At 54.8% G+C, this 16,521-nt stretch overlaps 1 protein-coding gene across 2 annotated transcripts in view; it reads left to right on the top strand.

Moving 5' to 3' along the window:
- The window catches only part of PRKCB (protein kinase C beta), an 82,196-nt gene that overhangs the window by 42,527 nt on the left and 23,148 nt on the right, over positions 1–16,521 (top strand). For both annotated transcript variants that reach the window (XM_014886394.2, XM_014886393.2), the window contains exons 4-10: positions 266–377; positions 1,685–1,813; positions 7,672–7,828; positions 8,136–8,270; positions 9,931–10,027; positions 11,858–12,004; positions 15,370–15,543. In XM_014886394.2, coding sequence (XP_014741880.1) covers positions 266–377; positions 1,685–1,813; positions 7,672–7,828; positions 8,136–8,270; positions 9,931–10,027; positions 11,858–12,004; positions 15,370–15,543 — 951 coding nt within the window. The remainder of the gene's footprint in view (positions 1–265; positions 378–1,684; positions 1,814–7,671; positions 7,829–8,135; positions 8,271–9,930; positions 10,028–11,857; positions 12,005–15,369; positions 15,544–16,521) is intronic.

Here is a 16,521-nt window from a genome sequence, read left to right as displayed (position 1 = left end):
CCATGCTAAGGCTGAGTTATTGAAAAACAGTAAATCCCCAGCCAAGCCAGTGCATTGCATTTTCATTGTTATGGCAACACAGATGAAGAGGAATAAAGCTGGATCCTGGTGCTTGCTGGAAAAGGCCCCCACGAGTCAGTGGCAGTTGCTTGAAGTCCATTAGCAGCACCTCCAGAGCCAGCTGGCACTCGGAATGGGAAGAGCAGGGCTGCCTTGCCAACATTTGCTGCAAGTTTATAATCTTTGTCCTTTATTTTCCTCCCAGGATCCCCGGAGCAAACACAAATTTAAAATCCACACGTACTCCAGCCCCACCTTCTGTGACCACTGCGGGTCCTTGCTGTACGGGCTCATCCACCAGGGCATGAAATGTGACAGTAAGTGACTGATGGCAGGGTGGCTCAGGCACCCCGGGGTGCCCAGAGCCTGTGCCCTGTGCCAGCAGTGTGGAGCTGCAGGGCTCCGAGTGCCCGAGGGGCACCAGTGGGCACCTCCTGACCCGGTGTGGGGAGTGCCCAGGGCTGCAGCAGAGAGAGGGGAGGGAAAAGCACTGAGCTGGGGAAACTGCCTGCATCCCTCTGCAGCAGCATCCCCACATCAACATCCCTGGGTACAACATCCCTGGGTACAGCATCCCCACATCAACATCCCAACATCCCTGGGTACAACATCCCCCCATCCCTGTGTGCAACATCCTCCCCATCCCTGTACAACATCCCCACATCAACATCCCCCCATCCCTGTACAACATCCTCCCATCCCTGTGTGCAACATCCTCCCCATCCCTGTACAACATCTCCCCATCCCTGTACAACATCTCCCCATCCCTGTACGACATCCTCCCATCCCTGTGTGCATCATCCCCCCATCCCTGGGTACATCTCCCCATCCCCACCAGCCCCCCCCCATTTCCCCTCTACCGCAGCATCCCCCCCAGACTCCCCCAAGAGCAGCATCCCCTGCAGCGCCCTTGCCGTCCCCGCCCTCCTCATCCTCCCCTTCCTCCCCCGCCCTGCAGCCCCGGCCCCGCTCTGCAGCGCTGGCTCCGAGTGACACCCTGTGGCCGTGGCCACTCGCTGCCGCCGGGGGAAACGCTGCTCGGGGAGGAGAACACGGCGGGTGGGAGCAGAGGGAAGGGATGGAATCGTTCTTTTCCGAGTTAATCCCGTGTGTTCCTATTTAAGGGGACTGGGAGGTGCAGCGTGTGCCGCTGCGAGGAGCGTGGCTGCTCAGGGATGGGGAAGCTTGGCTGTCTGGGAACAGAATATTCCTTAAAACCTTGGGAATCCTGCCAGGGGGAAGTGAGCTGCTTTGAAATATAAATACATCTACATGTATCTTTATAGATCTATAGATCTCCGTGCCTCTCTGCGTGTATGCAGATGCACAGGTAATTTTTAATGCCTCTTTTTGGCTCCTGCTGGATCCAGCTGAGCTCCCAGCGTTGCACCCTGGGGGTGATGGAGGAGAATTTTAATGAGTCAGAACATCAGTTTAAGAAGGGTCTGAAGCCCTGGCTTCCTGTGCCAGGCTCTGTGGATCCTCCAGCTGCCCTTGAAAATCCCTTTGCTCTGTGTTAATCCCGGCCCCTCACAGCATCCCGGTTTAAAAGCAGTCCAGGCTGTCCCCGTGCCCTCCTGGCAGCCGTGCCGGGGTGCTGAGTGTCCCCTCCTGTCCCATGCAGCCTGCATGATGAACGTGCACAAGCGCTGTGTGATGAACGTGCCCAGCCTGTGCGGGACGGACCACACGGAGCGCCGGGGCCGCATCTACATCCGGGCAGACATCGACAAGGACGTGCTCACCGTCGTAGGTACGTGGTGGTCACTGGGCTGAAAAGAGAGAGAAAGGACAGCCACACACACGGAGCTCTTTGGGGGGAAAAAAGGCCAATTTTATTGTAGGGACAGCCCGGATTTAAAGTGTGTTAGTGCAGCCAGGACAGGACAGGAGTTCATTGGATAATTGGGAAAAACATCCTTGGGACAGCACCTCAGGATGTGTCCCACGGGAAAGACACCAGGGGTTAATCTTTATTATGAATTCCATTCTGTTTTTTACTATATTATCATCCTGGGAGACTCCTCCCTAACTGAAGCTGCAGTCAGCTTGTCAGCCTGGGAATGGAGCTGAGAGTCAGGAGAAATCCAGGCCTGGAAAGAATTTCCAAGCTGTGATTCCCCAGCTCTGTGAATGTGTGTGTCCACAGTACGTGTGTGCCAGGGCTGCAGGGCACTGCAGGGCTCAGGAGGTCACAGGTGTGGGTGTGTGTTCAGGGCACTGCAGGGCTCAGGAGGTCACAGGTGTGTGTTCAGGGCACTGCAGGGCTGCTGGCACTGCCCAGGATGTCACAGGTACGTGTGTGCAGGGGGTTCAGGGCACTGCTGGCACTGCCCAGGAGCCCCATCCAGGCAGGACAAGGCTTTGAGCCTGCTTGGGGCTCCAGGGCTCCGTGTGTTGATGGCACTTGCAGTCATTTTTCAGAGTGTTTTTTTTTTTTGGATGATGTAAGGTTTCAGCATCTGCAGGAGCCTGGGAAGGGCTTGTGGCAGGGAACAGAATTATCCCATCTCCAGCTGCTTTTGCCACCTGGATTCGGAGTTCCCAGAATAAAATTCTTCCCCCATGAGCTGTAGGCATCTCACCAAACACTGAGCCACGGGGACAGCAGCCCAGGATGTGGCTCTGGGTGCGGATGGAGCAGTGCCAGCAGGATTGGGGCAGGGATTGCTGTCTGTGGAGCTGCTGCTGGGTTGGGAAGGAGGTTCCTGCCCAGCGGGGGTGGCCAGGCAGCTCCAGGGCTGGCGGCTCCGCAGGGGCGGCCGAGCTGTCGCGGTTATTCCCCGGTGAGTCAAAGGCAGGGGTGTGAAATGTTCCCCCCCCGAGCCCTGAGTGGGCAGAGACCCCGGGCTGGGACACCCATGGCAACACCGGATCCTTCTCCATCATCCCCCGCCTGCCCTGGGCCGGCTCTCCCGCGGGAATCCGCGTTCCCTGTCACCATCAGAGGAGCGGTGACATCCCCAGGGTTGGTGGCAGTGGGATGGGGTTGGCTCTGCGGGAGCCCCTGGTGCTCCTCACCGCTTTTCCCCCGGGGAGAGCCATCAGGAGCGTGCTCAGAACAAACAGCAAGTTGTTGAAAATGATAGTGAGAATTTGAAAAAAAGTTGTGGAGGACTTTATAATTTGTTGTGTTTGTCCTTAAAGGAGAGCTGTGTTTGCACAAGTCCTGCTTCCCAGGCACCTTCCTGAAGCGATCTTGGAGCTCTTTCCCAACCCTAAAGATGCTGCGATTCCCTCCAGCCTCCATCAGAGTGCAGATCTCACCCTCCTGCCGGCACCCCGGGCTCCCTGGTGCCGTGTTCCCTCTGCTCCAGAGGCAGGGGAGGAGCTCCCAGCCCGGTTCTGTGCAGCTGGATTTTCATTTCTTCAGCTGCCTTTGAAAGGCTGTTTTATTTCTGGCCCGTTCTGGAGGTGTTGGTGCAAACGTGTCAGCTGTTGGCTTTTCCAGAGAGGAAGGGAAGCGTGCTGAGCTCTCCAGGAGTGGGAGGGCTTTGGGAGAGGAGAGCTGGGCACTGGGGAGCCCAGATGGCCCCAAGAGCACGAGTGGGCACCCAGCGCTGTGCTGGCACTGCTGAGGGGGCACCTGGAACCCTGGGGCACCTCTGGGCACTCACAGCAGGGACAGTGAGGGGCTGGAGTGTGGCCAGGGAAGGGAACAGAGCTGGGAAAGGGCTGGAGAATTCCTGAGGGAGATGGGAAGGGGCTCAGCCTGGAGAAAAGGGGGATCAGGGGGAATTTGTGGCTCTGCACAACTCCCTGACAGGAGGGGACAGCCGGGGGGGATTTGGGATCTGCTCCCAACAGGGACAGGAGGAGAGGCTGGGCCAGGGCAGGTTTAGGTGAGATTTTAGGGAAAATTCCTTCCTGGAAATGCTGCCCAGCCCTGGCACAGCTGCCCAGGGCAGGGGTGGAGTCCCCATCCCTGGGGAGATTTAAAAGCTGAGGGGATGTGGCACTTGGGGACAGTGCTTGGGTCAGTGGTGGCTTTGGCAGTGCTGGGGGAACAGCTGGACCGGATGACCTTAGAGGAATTTCCCGACCTGAACAATTCCTGCAGGCTGTGCTGGGGGGGCACATGGGGCACGATGTGGGGCAGAGCCAGGCTGGCAGTGCCAGGCTGCCCCAGCAGATCGCTGGTGGGAAATGCCCTTTTCACGTTTTCTGCAGGAATTCCAGTGCGGGGTGGGCAGGATTTGTGTCGAGGACAGGAGGGAGGGATGGATGGATGGATGGATGGATGGATGGATGGATGGATGGATGGATGGATGGAGCAGCCCCGGAGCCTGGCAGGGTGAGCCCGGCTTTGGTCCTGCTGGTGATGGGGAGATGTTCTCGCTGTCTCTGCAGCCGGGGGATCCCTGCCCGGGAATTTCGGAAGCTTTGCCGTTGTGAGGAGCGGGCAGGGCAGGGCTGGTGCCTGCAGGCGGCAGCACGGGCACGGCCAACTTCGATTTTCCTCTCGAGCTGACAAATGGAGCAGGGCTCTGCCGTATGCATCCTCAGCTCTGTGCTCTTCTCTTCCCTTACTCGGATTTTTTTCCCTTCTTTTTGTAAAGCCAATCTTTCCTTTCTGATGGAAAACACAGATTTTCATAGAATCGTTGAGTCCTGAGATGGTTTGTATTGGAATGAACCTTAAAATTCATTTCTGAATGAGAAATTAGAGACTTTTGACTATCCCAGGCTGCTCCAAGCCTTGTCCAGCCTGGCCTTGGACACTTCCAGGGATCCAGGGGCAGCCACAGCTTCTCTGGGCACCCTGTGCCAGGGCCTGCCCACCCTCCCAGGGAAGAATTCCTTCCCAATATTTGGAATGTGGGATGTGTCCCTGAGGCCCTGGTGCATTGCCTGGCTGGTGTGGGACAGCAGAAATGCACCTTCACAGTCCCTGTCCTGCTCTGGGCTTTGATCAAGTGTCTCATTAGTGGGAAAAGGCTGTGGGATAAAGTAGGAAATCCCAGCAAATGGACGTGGCATGGAGGCATTGCTGAGTTCTGCTTCTGTAACAGCAAAGCTCCCAGTGCAGATTATGCTGAGCCTGTCGTATTAAAGGCCATGAATATCTGAGCCTGGTAAACGGAGGGTTGGGAGGATGTGAAGGCTGGGAGAGCAGTGGAATCATGGCTGGGAGAGCAGTGGAATCATGGCTGGGAGAGCACTGAAATCCTGGCATTTTTTAAATTTCCCATCAAAGGGAGCCCCGTGTGGCAGATTTCGGGAATCACTTGCTGGGGTTTGTTTATCCAGTGAATGAATTTTGCCATTCCTTGATAGCCTGGGGGCTGGGAAGGGCCTTGCCCTGCTCTCAGAGCACAGTGATGATCTGGCCATGACCCCCTGCTCCCTCCTGGCAGCCTCTGCTGCTGCTTCCCACGTTTTCCCCGGGACATGTGGGTGTCTCTTCCCGAATTCCTCAGTTATGGCTGCCAGAGTAATTCAGGGATGCTGTCTGAACCCTTACTGAGAAGCTGTTGCAAACTTTGCAGGATAAATTATTCAAATATCACCCACCCAGCCCCGGCCCTGCAAGGCACAGTGGTGACATCTCCTTCCCGTGGCGGTGTCCCCAGTGTCCCCAGTGCCACAGGAGCTGTGTGGAGGAGGAGGGCACCCCCCCACACCCCAGGGATGCCCAGGATGTGCCAACATCTCGTCCTGACCGTGCCCTGAGCCCACAGTGGCATCCCCTTGGCCACGCTTGGTACCCGGAGTGATTTAGGACCTGCTTTAAATGGGATCATAATATTCTTACTCATCACTGTTAATAATGATGTTACTGCTTCTTAATGATGCACAAAACTGTCAGGATATGAGGGATATAAAACTCTTTTACATCAAATTTAACTGTCAAAGAAATGCCATAAATGTTGGCGTCTCCCCTGCCGTGAGGTATCGCTGCTGTGCTGCTCCAGCTTTTTCTTTTTCCTTCACTTAATTGTTGATTTCTGCTTGAGAAGTCAGGAAGTTTCTTAAGGTCAAGCAGAAACATTTTGGGGTTTTTTTTAAATGAATAGATAAAATTATTCCCATTAATGAAATTTGGAGGCCTGCACGCTGAGATAATAACATGAGGTAATCAAATCTCATGCTTCAGGGCATAAACTGATTAAGTGTGAGGCCAGGAACGGCTTCTCCTGTTCTTAAAGAAGCCAAGGGCAGCCTGATAAACACCAGAGGGTGGGACATGGGCGTGTGGAGGGACAGTGAGACACGGAGCAGAGCCACAGCTGGTGCAGTGTGACATCACTGTGTGTGACATCACTGTGTGTGACATCACTGTGCGTGTGACATCACTGCGTGTGTGACATCACTGTGTGTGTGACATCACTGTGTGTGTGACATCATTGCGTGTGTGACATCACTGTGTGTGTGACATCACTGTGTGTGACATCACTGTGTGTGACATCACTGCGTGTGTGACATCACTGCGTGTGTGACATCACTGTGTGTGTGACATCACTGTGTGTGTGACATCACTGTGTGTGTGACATCACTGCGTGTGTGACATCATTGTATGGTGTGACATCATTCTGGATGTCCTCCCAGTGAGGGGACACCTGTGGTGTGACCCCCAGAGCCGTGTCACCCCCAGATGTCACACTGATGTGTGGGCAGTACCTTCTGACATCCTGTGGTACTGCACACACAGCTGCAGTTTTTCTTTTCCTCTCTTTCTCTCTTTCTCTCCTTTCTCTTCTTTCTCTTCTTTCTCCTCTTCCTCCTCTATCTCCTCCTCCTCCTCCTCCTCGTGGGATTTGGGGTGAAGCTGATCCCCCCTGAGTTGCTGGTGTTCCCTGCTGGGGTTTCAGGCTGTTCCCAGCACATCAGGGCCCTCTGTGCCCGATCCCTGTGTGCACACCGGGGGAGGGGGCTCTGCTCTGGGCTCCTTTCCAAACAGTTTTTCAGTTTTTGCCCAGATTATGGCTTGGCTCCATCCTGACCCGTCATTCCTCCCCTCTGTGCTCAGCCTGGGGGGAAGTTGAGCTCCTTCTCCTGGCAGACAGAGCCCTTTGGACTTAATCTGAGCAAAGAGACTCAGCCCAGGCCGGCTCTATTTAATTTGTCCGAGCTGCAATCCAATTAGGAGTAGCTGAGTCACCTCGGGTTTGCTCTTCCCTCTCTGCTCCTGCTTCCCACAGGAGATGCTGGCCCAGAGCTGGGTGATGCTGCCCAGTGGGCAGGGGGTGGTGCCCTGTGGGCATCCCCCAGAGCCCCCCTTGGGCTCCTGCTGCTCCCACTCCTCGAGGGAAGCTCCATCCCCTCCAATCAGAGCAATTCTGCTTCCCAAGGGGCAAGAGGAAATTAGGAAAAAAAAAAAAAAAAAAAAAAAAAAAAAAAGCTTTAAACTGCTTAAAACCGAGAGCAAACAACAAATCAGCCTGCCAGAAAGTAAAAATAATCTCCTGAGTCGACCCTGCAGCCTCCCCCCTCCACGAGAGCTGCGTTAATTATGTCACTCCTCATGTAATGCCCATGTCTGCACAGATCCACTTTAATTCTGCTTTTAATCACTATTTTCACACTTACTCTTGGCACACAGGAGAGTTGTCAGTTGTTGGGTATTTTTATAGCTGGAATACTGAATTTAATCCTTTTTCTCTTCCCCAGTAAGAGATGCTAAAAACCTAGTTCCTATGGACCCTAATGGCTTGTCAGATCCCTACGTGAAGCTTAAACTAATCCCTGACCCCAAAAACGAAAGCAAACAGAAGACCAAAACTATCAAGTGCTCCCTGAATCCTGAGTGGAACGAGACATTTAAATTGTAAGTACAAAGGAAAACGTTTAAATGTGTAAAGTGAATTTTCTCACCAGCAAGAATTAACGTGGCTTTATTTGCTCTGATTTAATTATTCAGAGGCATTGAGCTGATTGAACTGAGAAATGATTCTTTGTGTTCTGTGACACAGCAGCACTCAAACCTCTGCCCTGAGCCTTGGAAATTCAATACTGGAGACCTCAGCAGGCCCTGAGGAGCATCCCTTGCCCTGGCAGCCGTGTGGAGCAGGGGGGGCACACGGTGCTGTGGGGGCAGCCCCAGGGTCAAACCCTTGTCCCTTCGTGTCTTGCAGCCAGCTGAAGGAGGCAGACAAAGACAGGAGGTTGTCAGTGGAGATCTGGGACTGGGATCTGACCAGCAGGAATGATTTCATGGGCTCCCTGTCCTTTGGCATCTCTGAGCTGCAGAAATCCGGCGTGGATGGATGGTGAGATGATTTTGATTTATCAACACCGTGGGCACAAAGCAGCCCAGGGAGTGGGGAGACTTCCTGGGGCTTCCCTCTGCTCCAGCTGCTCCACATCTGGGCTGCTGAGGGTCACTGTGCCGTGGGTGGGGTGTCTGTGACACCCAGGGGTGCCAGGGCAGTGTGTGAGTGCCCAGCATGGACTGGTTTGGTGTCACCTCGTCCCCAGGCTGGGGGTTTTGGGGGCTGTTCCTTCCTGGGGCACAGCCAGGTACCCAGGGCTGCTGTGCCTGAAGGGCTCGGGGAGGAGCTGGCACTGCCTGCCAGCATCTGCCAGATGTTTTCCAGCATTTTCTGCTTGGATCCTCTCTGTTTCTGTGCTGGGGAGACACCGGGGGAGTGGGGGGACCCCTCTGAGCTGGTGGGGGGCGCTGCTCAGAGCAAGGGGAGCTGTGTAATCAGCACGTGTGTAATTACAGCCACTCATTAGCACCGAGCCATGAGCACAGCAGGTCTGGAGCAGCCCTGGATGGGTCTCTCCATTTCCATTTCCATTTGGTCCCCCCCAGCAGGACACGTGGTGCTTTATTCCCCTGGTTTTCCAGGTTTACCTGTCCATGGCCAGTGTAATAATTAAAAAGGGATGTTAAATGTCTTTTGGAAACCAAACCCTGCATGTAATTAAGCTGACTGGATACCCCAGACTGGTTTTTTCCACCATGGAAGCTGGGCACATCTCCCTGAGAGCAGAGAGTGGGGAGGAGGAGGAATTGGGAGGGCTGGGTGCCCACGCTGTGCCACTCCTGGGTGCTCCCCACCGAGCTGGGCACAGTGGCTGGCACAGTGGCACCGTGCTCCTCACTGCCAGCCCTGCTGGGGACAAATTCCCAGTCACCTGTGAGGGTGTGTGAGTGCCATGTGCTGCCAGCTCCTGACACAGCCCAAAGCCTGAGCAACTCCCAGCCTTTTAAAAATCGTGTCAGTGGAGATCTAAGTGATTTTCCTTGTCACAGGGCTGGCTGGGGTAAACTGAAGGAGAAGGAGCTCTGATCCATGTTTTATATCCAAACAAGTGCAGTTAATGGAGAAAACAAGCTGGAAGGCAGAGCCTGAGCTTGTGCTGTGCACACAGGGCTTTGTTCTGGAGCTCTGGGATAACCCAGCCAGGATCTATCCTGGTGTGGATCTGGGCTGTGCCCCCAGCAGGGGTGAAGTTCCTGGGATCTGCGTGGTGTTTCCATGATTTCTCACAATCGCTGTGCGAGTTTTTCTGCTCCTCTGGAGCATCATCCTGCCTGGCTTGGCAGTGCCAGCCTGGCTCTGTGCCCGTGGGGCAGCTGATGGATGGGGCTCTGCCACGAGAAAACACGAGTTTGTCTGTGGGATTGGGGTCAGCATTGCTTTGGAAGCTCTGTGTGCCCAGCATAGTTCGCAGTGGAGACACTCCCGGGGTTGGGGAGGGGTCCACAGGACAGCGAGGGACCCAGAAATGTCCCTGCAGCCACCGAGGTGGCTGCAGGGACATTTCTGGGTCCCTCGCTGTCCTGGGGAAGGGTCCCCTGGATGCTGGAACAGCAGAGGAAAAGCTGTGCTGGAGCAGAGGTGAGATCCTGCCTCCCTGCAGCCCCTCACCTGTGTTCTGTCTGTCCCTCTGTCCTTCCCTGTCCCTCTGTCCCTCCAGGTTCAAGCTGCTCAGCCAGGAGGAGGGCGAATATTTCAACGTCCCGGTGCCTCCCGAGGGAGAGGAAGGAAACGAGGAGCTGAGGCAGAAATTCGAGGTGAATTGATTTTCCTTGGACTCTCAGGGGTTTTTCCTCACTGCCTGCCCTGCCCTCACCAAGGGACATTCCCTGCCCTGGAAAGTGGAGCAGGGTCCAGCCCAGGGAGGCTCCAAGGAGAAATGTCCATTTCCCACTTAATAAGCCATGGAAGTTCTTGCTGAATGATTGATGCAGACGCTGCTGAATTAGCAGAAATTTGCCGTTTTTCAGTGTAGCTGAAGTCTCCACAGAAGCCTGGGAATGAGTGTGGTGCATCTGGAGACTCACATGCAATGAGCCATAAGAAATGAGAGAGTTGCCCTTATGGTTCCCAGCATGAACTCTGTAATTGTAGCAGAGACTGCAGAGCTCCTGTTCTCCTTTCTTTTTTATCTTTTTTTATCTTTTTTTATCTTTTTTATGCACACCTTTCCTGAGTATCCAAGGAAAGACAGTTCTAATACAATGGTTGGCTACAACCAATTTTTGGCTGTACAAAGAACTAACAGGTGGCTTTTGTTGTATTTCACGGTGTTCCAGTGGTGTTAAAATGGTCAGGGCAGTCGGATGATGAATTATCTCCACATCAGAAAACAAACACTGTCCAGAGGTGCCAGGGCACACCTGTCCCTCACCTGGCTGTGTGCCTGTCCCAGGCAGGGAATCAATCCCCTTCCAGCTGTGGTGTCCAGGTAGGGAATCCCCTTCCAGCTGTGGTGTCCTAGACATGGAATCCCCTTCCAGCTGTGGTGTCCAGGTAGGGAATCCCCTTCCAGCTGTGGTGTCCTAGACATGGAATCCCCTTCCAGCTGTGGTGTCCCAGGCATGGAATCCCCTTCCAGCTGGGCCATGGCTCGTGCTGGGGCTGGGAGTGAGGAGTGGAGGGTGCTGGAGCCCAGAACATGCCAGGGCAGAGCCGTGGTCACAGCACTGGAGTGTGAGAATCCCAGACACCATTCCTCAGTGCTGGAGCTGTTCAGGTGCTCCGAGGTGCTGCAGGTGACCTTGAGTGGGGGATTGTGGAGCCTGGAGACCCTTGAGAGAAGCAATTAGCACAGCAAAGGCTGGAGATTGGCCGTGTGGAGGGGCTGCAGCAGCAGCCAGATTGAACCACCGGGATCAGGGTAATGGAATTTCACACTCGGCTGAGCTCGGCACAGCCTCACACTCCACACTTTGCTGGAAATTAAAAGGGAATAAATTGGGAGAGGGATTTTACAGCACATCACAGCCCTGAGGGGGCTGGGGTTTAAAAATGGGGTTTGGCAGGGTCCTACTTGGTGGCTTCCTCTGTGATTCCCTCCAGTCTCAGGTACAATCCCAGAATATCTCAGATGGGGGAGACCACAGGGCACTCATGGATGTGCAGCTGGATAAAAAAAAACCATGTTTTACCTTCATATATTTATATTCCCCCCCTCTTTTTCTGGTGAGGTAAGAGACAGAAGCCAGTTTTCATCCCAAAAATGTTTCTTTAGGCCTCTTTCCCCTGCTTTGGATGACCTGGACATGGCACAGGCAGGAGGGTGACATGGGCAGAGGTGATTCCCAGTTGCTCTGGCAGAGTTAAGTGGGAAGCAGCTGAGCAGTGCCATGTGCCAGGGCTGGTGATTTCTCCAGTGCCTTTCTTGGCTTTTTTTGGCTTTCTTGGCTTTTTTTGACTTTTTTGGCTTTCTTGGCTTTTTTGGCTGTCCCCATCACGCCCATGGAAAAGGCTCCCAAAGCTCAGGGAGGTTTTTGAGCTGCTGAGGTGGGATTTTGGTAACACCCACTGCGTTTGTAATTCCCATTCATTGCTGTTCTCAGTCGTGTTTTCTCTTCCTCCCTGCCCCATCTCCACCTTTGCAGAGAGCCAAGATTGGAACGGGCTCCAAGGCTGCAGATGAGAAGACCAGAAATGCAATTTCCAAACTGGACAACAACGGCAGCAGAGACAGGATGAAACTTTCGGATTTCAACTTCCTGATGGTGCTGGGGAAAGGCAGCTTTGGGAAGGTGAGGCTCCCCTGTGGTGTCTGATGAGACCACCACAAAATCCATCCTTTTGGGCAGCAGGGGATGAGCTGTGTCTTCAAAGCTCTTTTTCGTTTGGTTGGGGTTTTCTTCTTCTCTAATAATTACAAATAGATGGGAATATTTTAATGAACTTCCCAGGCCGGTTGTGAGCAGTAACAGAGTTCCATTCTCCTGGTAATTATGTGATTTGGAACCTTCATTTTTCTTGGGGTCTTGCCGACTCTCCTGGTTTCCATGGGGGATCCGGGGCAGGCTGGGGCTCTGCAGGAAGCTCCACTCTCATTAGTGAATTGCCTTTAATTGCAGGGACTATTGCTGTGCCTGCAGGCTCATTCCTGGGGCAGAGATGAGGAGGGTGTGCAGGGATGAGCTCAGGGGTGCAGCAGGAACATCCCTCCCCTCCATCCTTCTGTGGCATTGGAGCTTTGCGAGCTCCCAGCCTCTCTGTGGGTGTTTGCTGCCTCTCCAGAGCTGGAGAGCCCCGAGAGCCACGGCAGCGTCTGGGACATGGGCAGGGAATGGGGAGGTCCTGATGGTGCCCAGCCCCCAGAGCATCATCATCCCCGTGCCGCTGTCACACCGCAATGTCCCCTGTCCCCTCCCTCCCAACTCCTCATCCTCTCAAAGCCAGAGCCTGGCACCTTCAGGCTCCGTGGCTGTGCCGTGTCCCCGCCGCCTTCTTGCCTTCAGTTTGAGAAACATTAACAAACTCCTCAGCCGGCTCGGGCTTATATAAGGGAATGTGTGACAGAAACTGTTCCCTGGAACAGAATGTTATAAATATGCTAATTAGCGCTAATTAAAACAGCACGTTGGTTTCTCCGGGTGGATGCAGCCTCGCCCTCACGTGTGCCTGCACCTCCCCAGGCATCCCTGCTGCCCCGGGGACACCCAGGTGCCGCTGTCCCCGCCTCCTGTGCATCCAGAGGTGCCAGATGTTCGGGAGGAGCCAGCAGAGGTGCCTGGGGCAGGGAGAACAGCCCAGCTGCCCAGCCCCTGGTGTGCCCAGCAGCTGCTTGTGCCCATGGCGTTGCCATCCCTGTCCAAGGCTGGCACTGTGTCCCTCCCTCTCCTGTGCCTGGCTGCCTGCTGCCAGCCTCCCTCCTGCCAGTCCCTGCTGCCTGGGAGAGCTCCTGGGCTGCAGCCACACTGTTTTAGTGGGCCTCTGTCTGTCTCTATTAACCCTTTGGCCTCAGATTTACTGCTCAGCACTTTGCTCTCTCCAGGGTCAGGAGCACCAACGAGTTGGCCTCGGTGGAGTTTGACAAAGTTGCTTTCTCTGTGTTCAGAATATCTCCAGTTCTTATGCTGGAGCATTCCCAAACAAACACTCTATATTACAGGAATAAATCAAGTTAAATATCAGCTTTTTTTTTTTTTTTTTTTTTTTTTTTTCCCTGCACCAATAAAAAGTTAAAAAGGAATGCAATCTGCTTCCCAGCGAGTGCGCTGGCAGATGGAGATCCCCCGAGCCAGGCAGCCGGGTTTAGGGGGTGGGAGAAGGATCTGCCTTGGAAAACAGGGGCTTGGGGCTGTGTGCTGCTGCCTTGGCACGTTCAGAGCCAGGAACAGATGCCCCTGGCACCCCGGGGTCCCCAGGCTGGTGGCAGGGAGGTGCTGCCACAGGGGGAGGCAGTGCTTGGCACAGCCCAGCCTGGGTTTGCTTTGCTGTATTATAAATAGAGGAAAGTGGAATTAGGTGGCTTGCTCATGTTTTTGCAGCTAATCAATCTGTCGTGCTCTGGAGCTGTCAGGCTTTCTGGGGGTTTGTGTTGTTTTGCTGAGCAGGGAGGAGCCTTTGGCCGCTGCAGTTCTGGGTTCCAGTGAGCTGGGGGAGTTCTGCTGGGCTCTGAGAACCCCCAAGCTGTGCAGGGCTCTGCTCTGGGTGCCAGGAGGGCAGGGCACGCTGAGACTGGGGCCCTGCTGCCCCTGTCACCCATCCCCATCCCGGGCTCTGGGCTGTGCCGGGGGCTCTGTGGGTCTTTGGGATCTGAACACCTTCAGACATCAGGAGGAATTTATTCCTGGAAAGGGTGGTCAGCCACTGGAAGGGGCTGCCCAAGGACGTTTGGTGTCCCCTTCCCTGGAGGAGGGCCTGGATGTGGCACTCTGGGCTGGGGACAAGGTGGGGATTTGTCACGGGTTGGACTCAATCACCTTGGAGATCTCCTCCAACCTAAAGGGTTCTGGGATTCTGGAGTACAGGAGAGGGGAACCCAGCCCAGAGGAGCCTCAGGAGAGCAGCAGAGGGTGGTTCCCAGCCTGCCCTGCTGGGCACACACCCTGGCCATCCCCTGCCTGTCCCCCAGTTTCTCCCAGAGCAGGGAAAGCTCAGCTCAGGGCTGGCTCAGCTCAGGGCTGGCTCAGCTCAGGGCTGGCTCACTGGGAGCTGCTTCATGACCCATTCCCAGCCATGGGTGGCCTGGAGCAGTTTGGGCATTTTTGGGGTACCCCAGCCAAGCTCTGCACTGCAGAGGGGGGTGGGAGCCACGTCCTCAGCAAGGTCCCCCCAGGGCTCAGGGGCTCCCTGCTTTAGTCACCTCTCCTCTGCCAGGGCTGGGGATGGCAAGGCAGGTCTGTATATGACTGATACTGTACATAATGCTCTTACACGAGGTAACAGGTTTAATTTCCCCTCAAAATAAGTTCCTGGAGTGGTTACTTCTTCTTTTCCACCAATTTTGAGCAGCCAAAGCACTTCTGCTTTTATCACCTAAAAATGAGCTCTGGTTTTAGCACCTGTGCCTTGTAAAGCTCAGCTCGTGTAAAACGGGGAGAAATGGAGGCAGGGAACCAAACCAGGTCTGTTTGGGCAGAGCTACGGGGGAGGGCAGAGGTGCAGGCACTGTGAGGCAGCTGTGTCTGCTGCCCTGGCACAGGAACAGGCAATGCCTGGGGCTGGAAAAGACCTTAAAGGTCACCCAGTGCCACCCTGTCATGGCAGGGACACCTTGCACTGTGCCAGGCTGCTCCAGCCTGGCCTGGGACACTGCCAGGGATGCAGGGGCAGCCACAGCTGATCCCTGGTCCCTCCCTCTCTCAGTTGTCACCAAACCCCTTGTGCTGGGCTGCTCGAGGCCATGAGGTGCACAGGGAGGGGATGTGTCACTCCTTAGAGTCCCTGCACTCTTCTGGGAATATCCCTGGCAGCTTTGCTGTGGTTTGGCACCTGCAGCTCTCCTCAGGGGAGCCACAGGACAAGGAGCCACTGGCTGTGCCTGCCTCAGCTCAGGATACTGTGGGTCCACACAATTCCATGGTCCCACACAATTCCATGGTCCCACACATTGTCCCATGCCCCACACATTGTCCCATGCCCCTGAGCCGTGCTGTCCCTCGTGCAGGTGATGCTGGCAGAGAGGAAGGGCACAGACGAGCTCTATGCTGTGAAGATCCTCAAGAAGGACGTGGTTATCCAGGACGACGACGTGGAGTGCACCATGGTGGAAAAACGAGTCCTGGCTCTCTCGGGGAAGCCTCCCTTCCTCACCCAGCTCCACTCCTGCTTCCAGACCATGGTAAGGGCTGGTGCCACAGCTGGTGCCCACCAAGGGGCCTGGGGACTCCCAACTGGGAGCCTGACACTTGGCAGAATGGACTGGAATGGTGTCCAAGGGTTGGGCACTGGGGCTTGGAGCAGCCTGGGATGGTGGGAGGGTGTGGTGGCTGCCCTGCAAAGAGAGAGAAAGGACAGCGACACACTTTGGGGAAAAAAGGCCAATTTATTGTACAGACAGCCCGGATTTAAAGTGTGTCAGTGCAGCCAGGACAGCACAGGAGCTCATTGGACAATTGGGAAAAACATCCTTGGGACAGCACCTCAGGATGTGTCCCACGGGAAAGACACCAGGGGTGAATGTTGGTGATGAATTCCACTCTGTTTGTCACCATGTTATCACCCTGGGAGACTCCTCCCTAACTGAAGCTGCAGTCAGCTTGTCAGCCTGGGAATGGAGCTGAGAGTCAGGAGAAATCCAGGCCTGGAAGGAATTTCCAAGCTGTGATTCCCCAGCTCTCTAAATGTGTGTGTCCACAGGAGGTGTCCCTGCCCATGGCAGGGGGTGGCACTGGATGGGCTTTAAGGTCCCTGCCAACCCAAACCATGCCAGGATTTTATGTTCTCTCTACATCACTGCACTTTGCCAAGGCAGAGGATTCACAATGGCTTTGGCAGCCTCACACCTTCTCCAGGTCTCTGGCAAAAGTTCCTCCAGGACCAAAATGTGTGTGTGTGTGTGTGAAATGGAGTTAATGCACAAGAGCTGCAGCCTGGGATGGGATCAGCAGGAGCTGCTGGTGACATTAGAGGTGATTTCAGCCCCTCAGGTGCCCCCAGCCCACAACACCCCTTGTGCTTCAAGAGCAAAGTGCTGCACTTTTCCCCCAGCACTCATTCCTCTGATCAAAGCCCTGGGCAAAGGGAGAAATCTAATCCAGAGTGCAGGAAATCCACTTTTCCATGGCTGTGTGATTGGGTTTGTATGAGTCAGGAGTGG

The sequence above is a fragment of the Sturnus vulgaris genome, chromosome 16, assembly GCF_052056855.1.
Source record: "Sturnus vulgaris isolate bStuVul1 chromosome 16, bStuVul1.hap1, whole genome shotgun sequence".
NCBI lineage: Eukaryota > Metazoa > Chordata > Aves > Passeriformes > Sturnidae > Sturnus > Sturnus vulgaris.
Note: the sequence above shows the minus strand (reverse complement) of the source record. Positions and strands in the feature narration are given on the sequence as shown.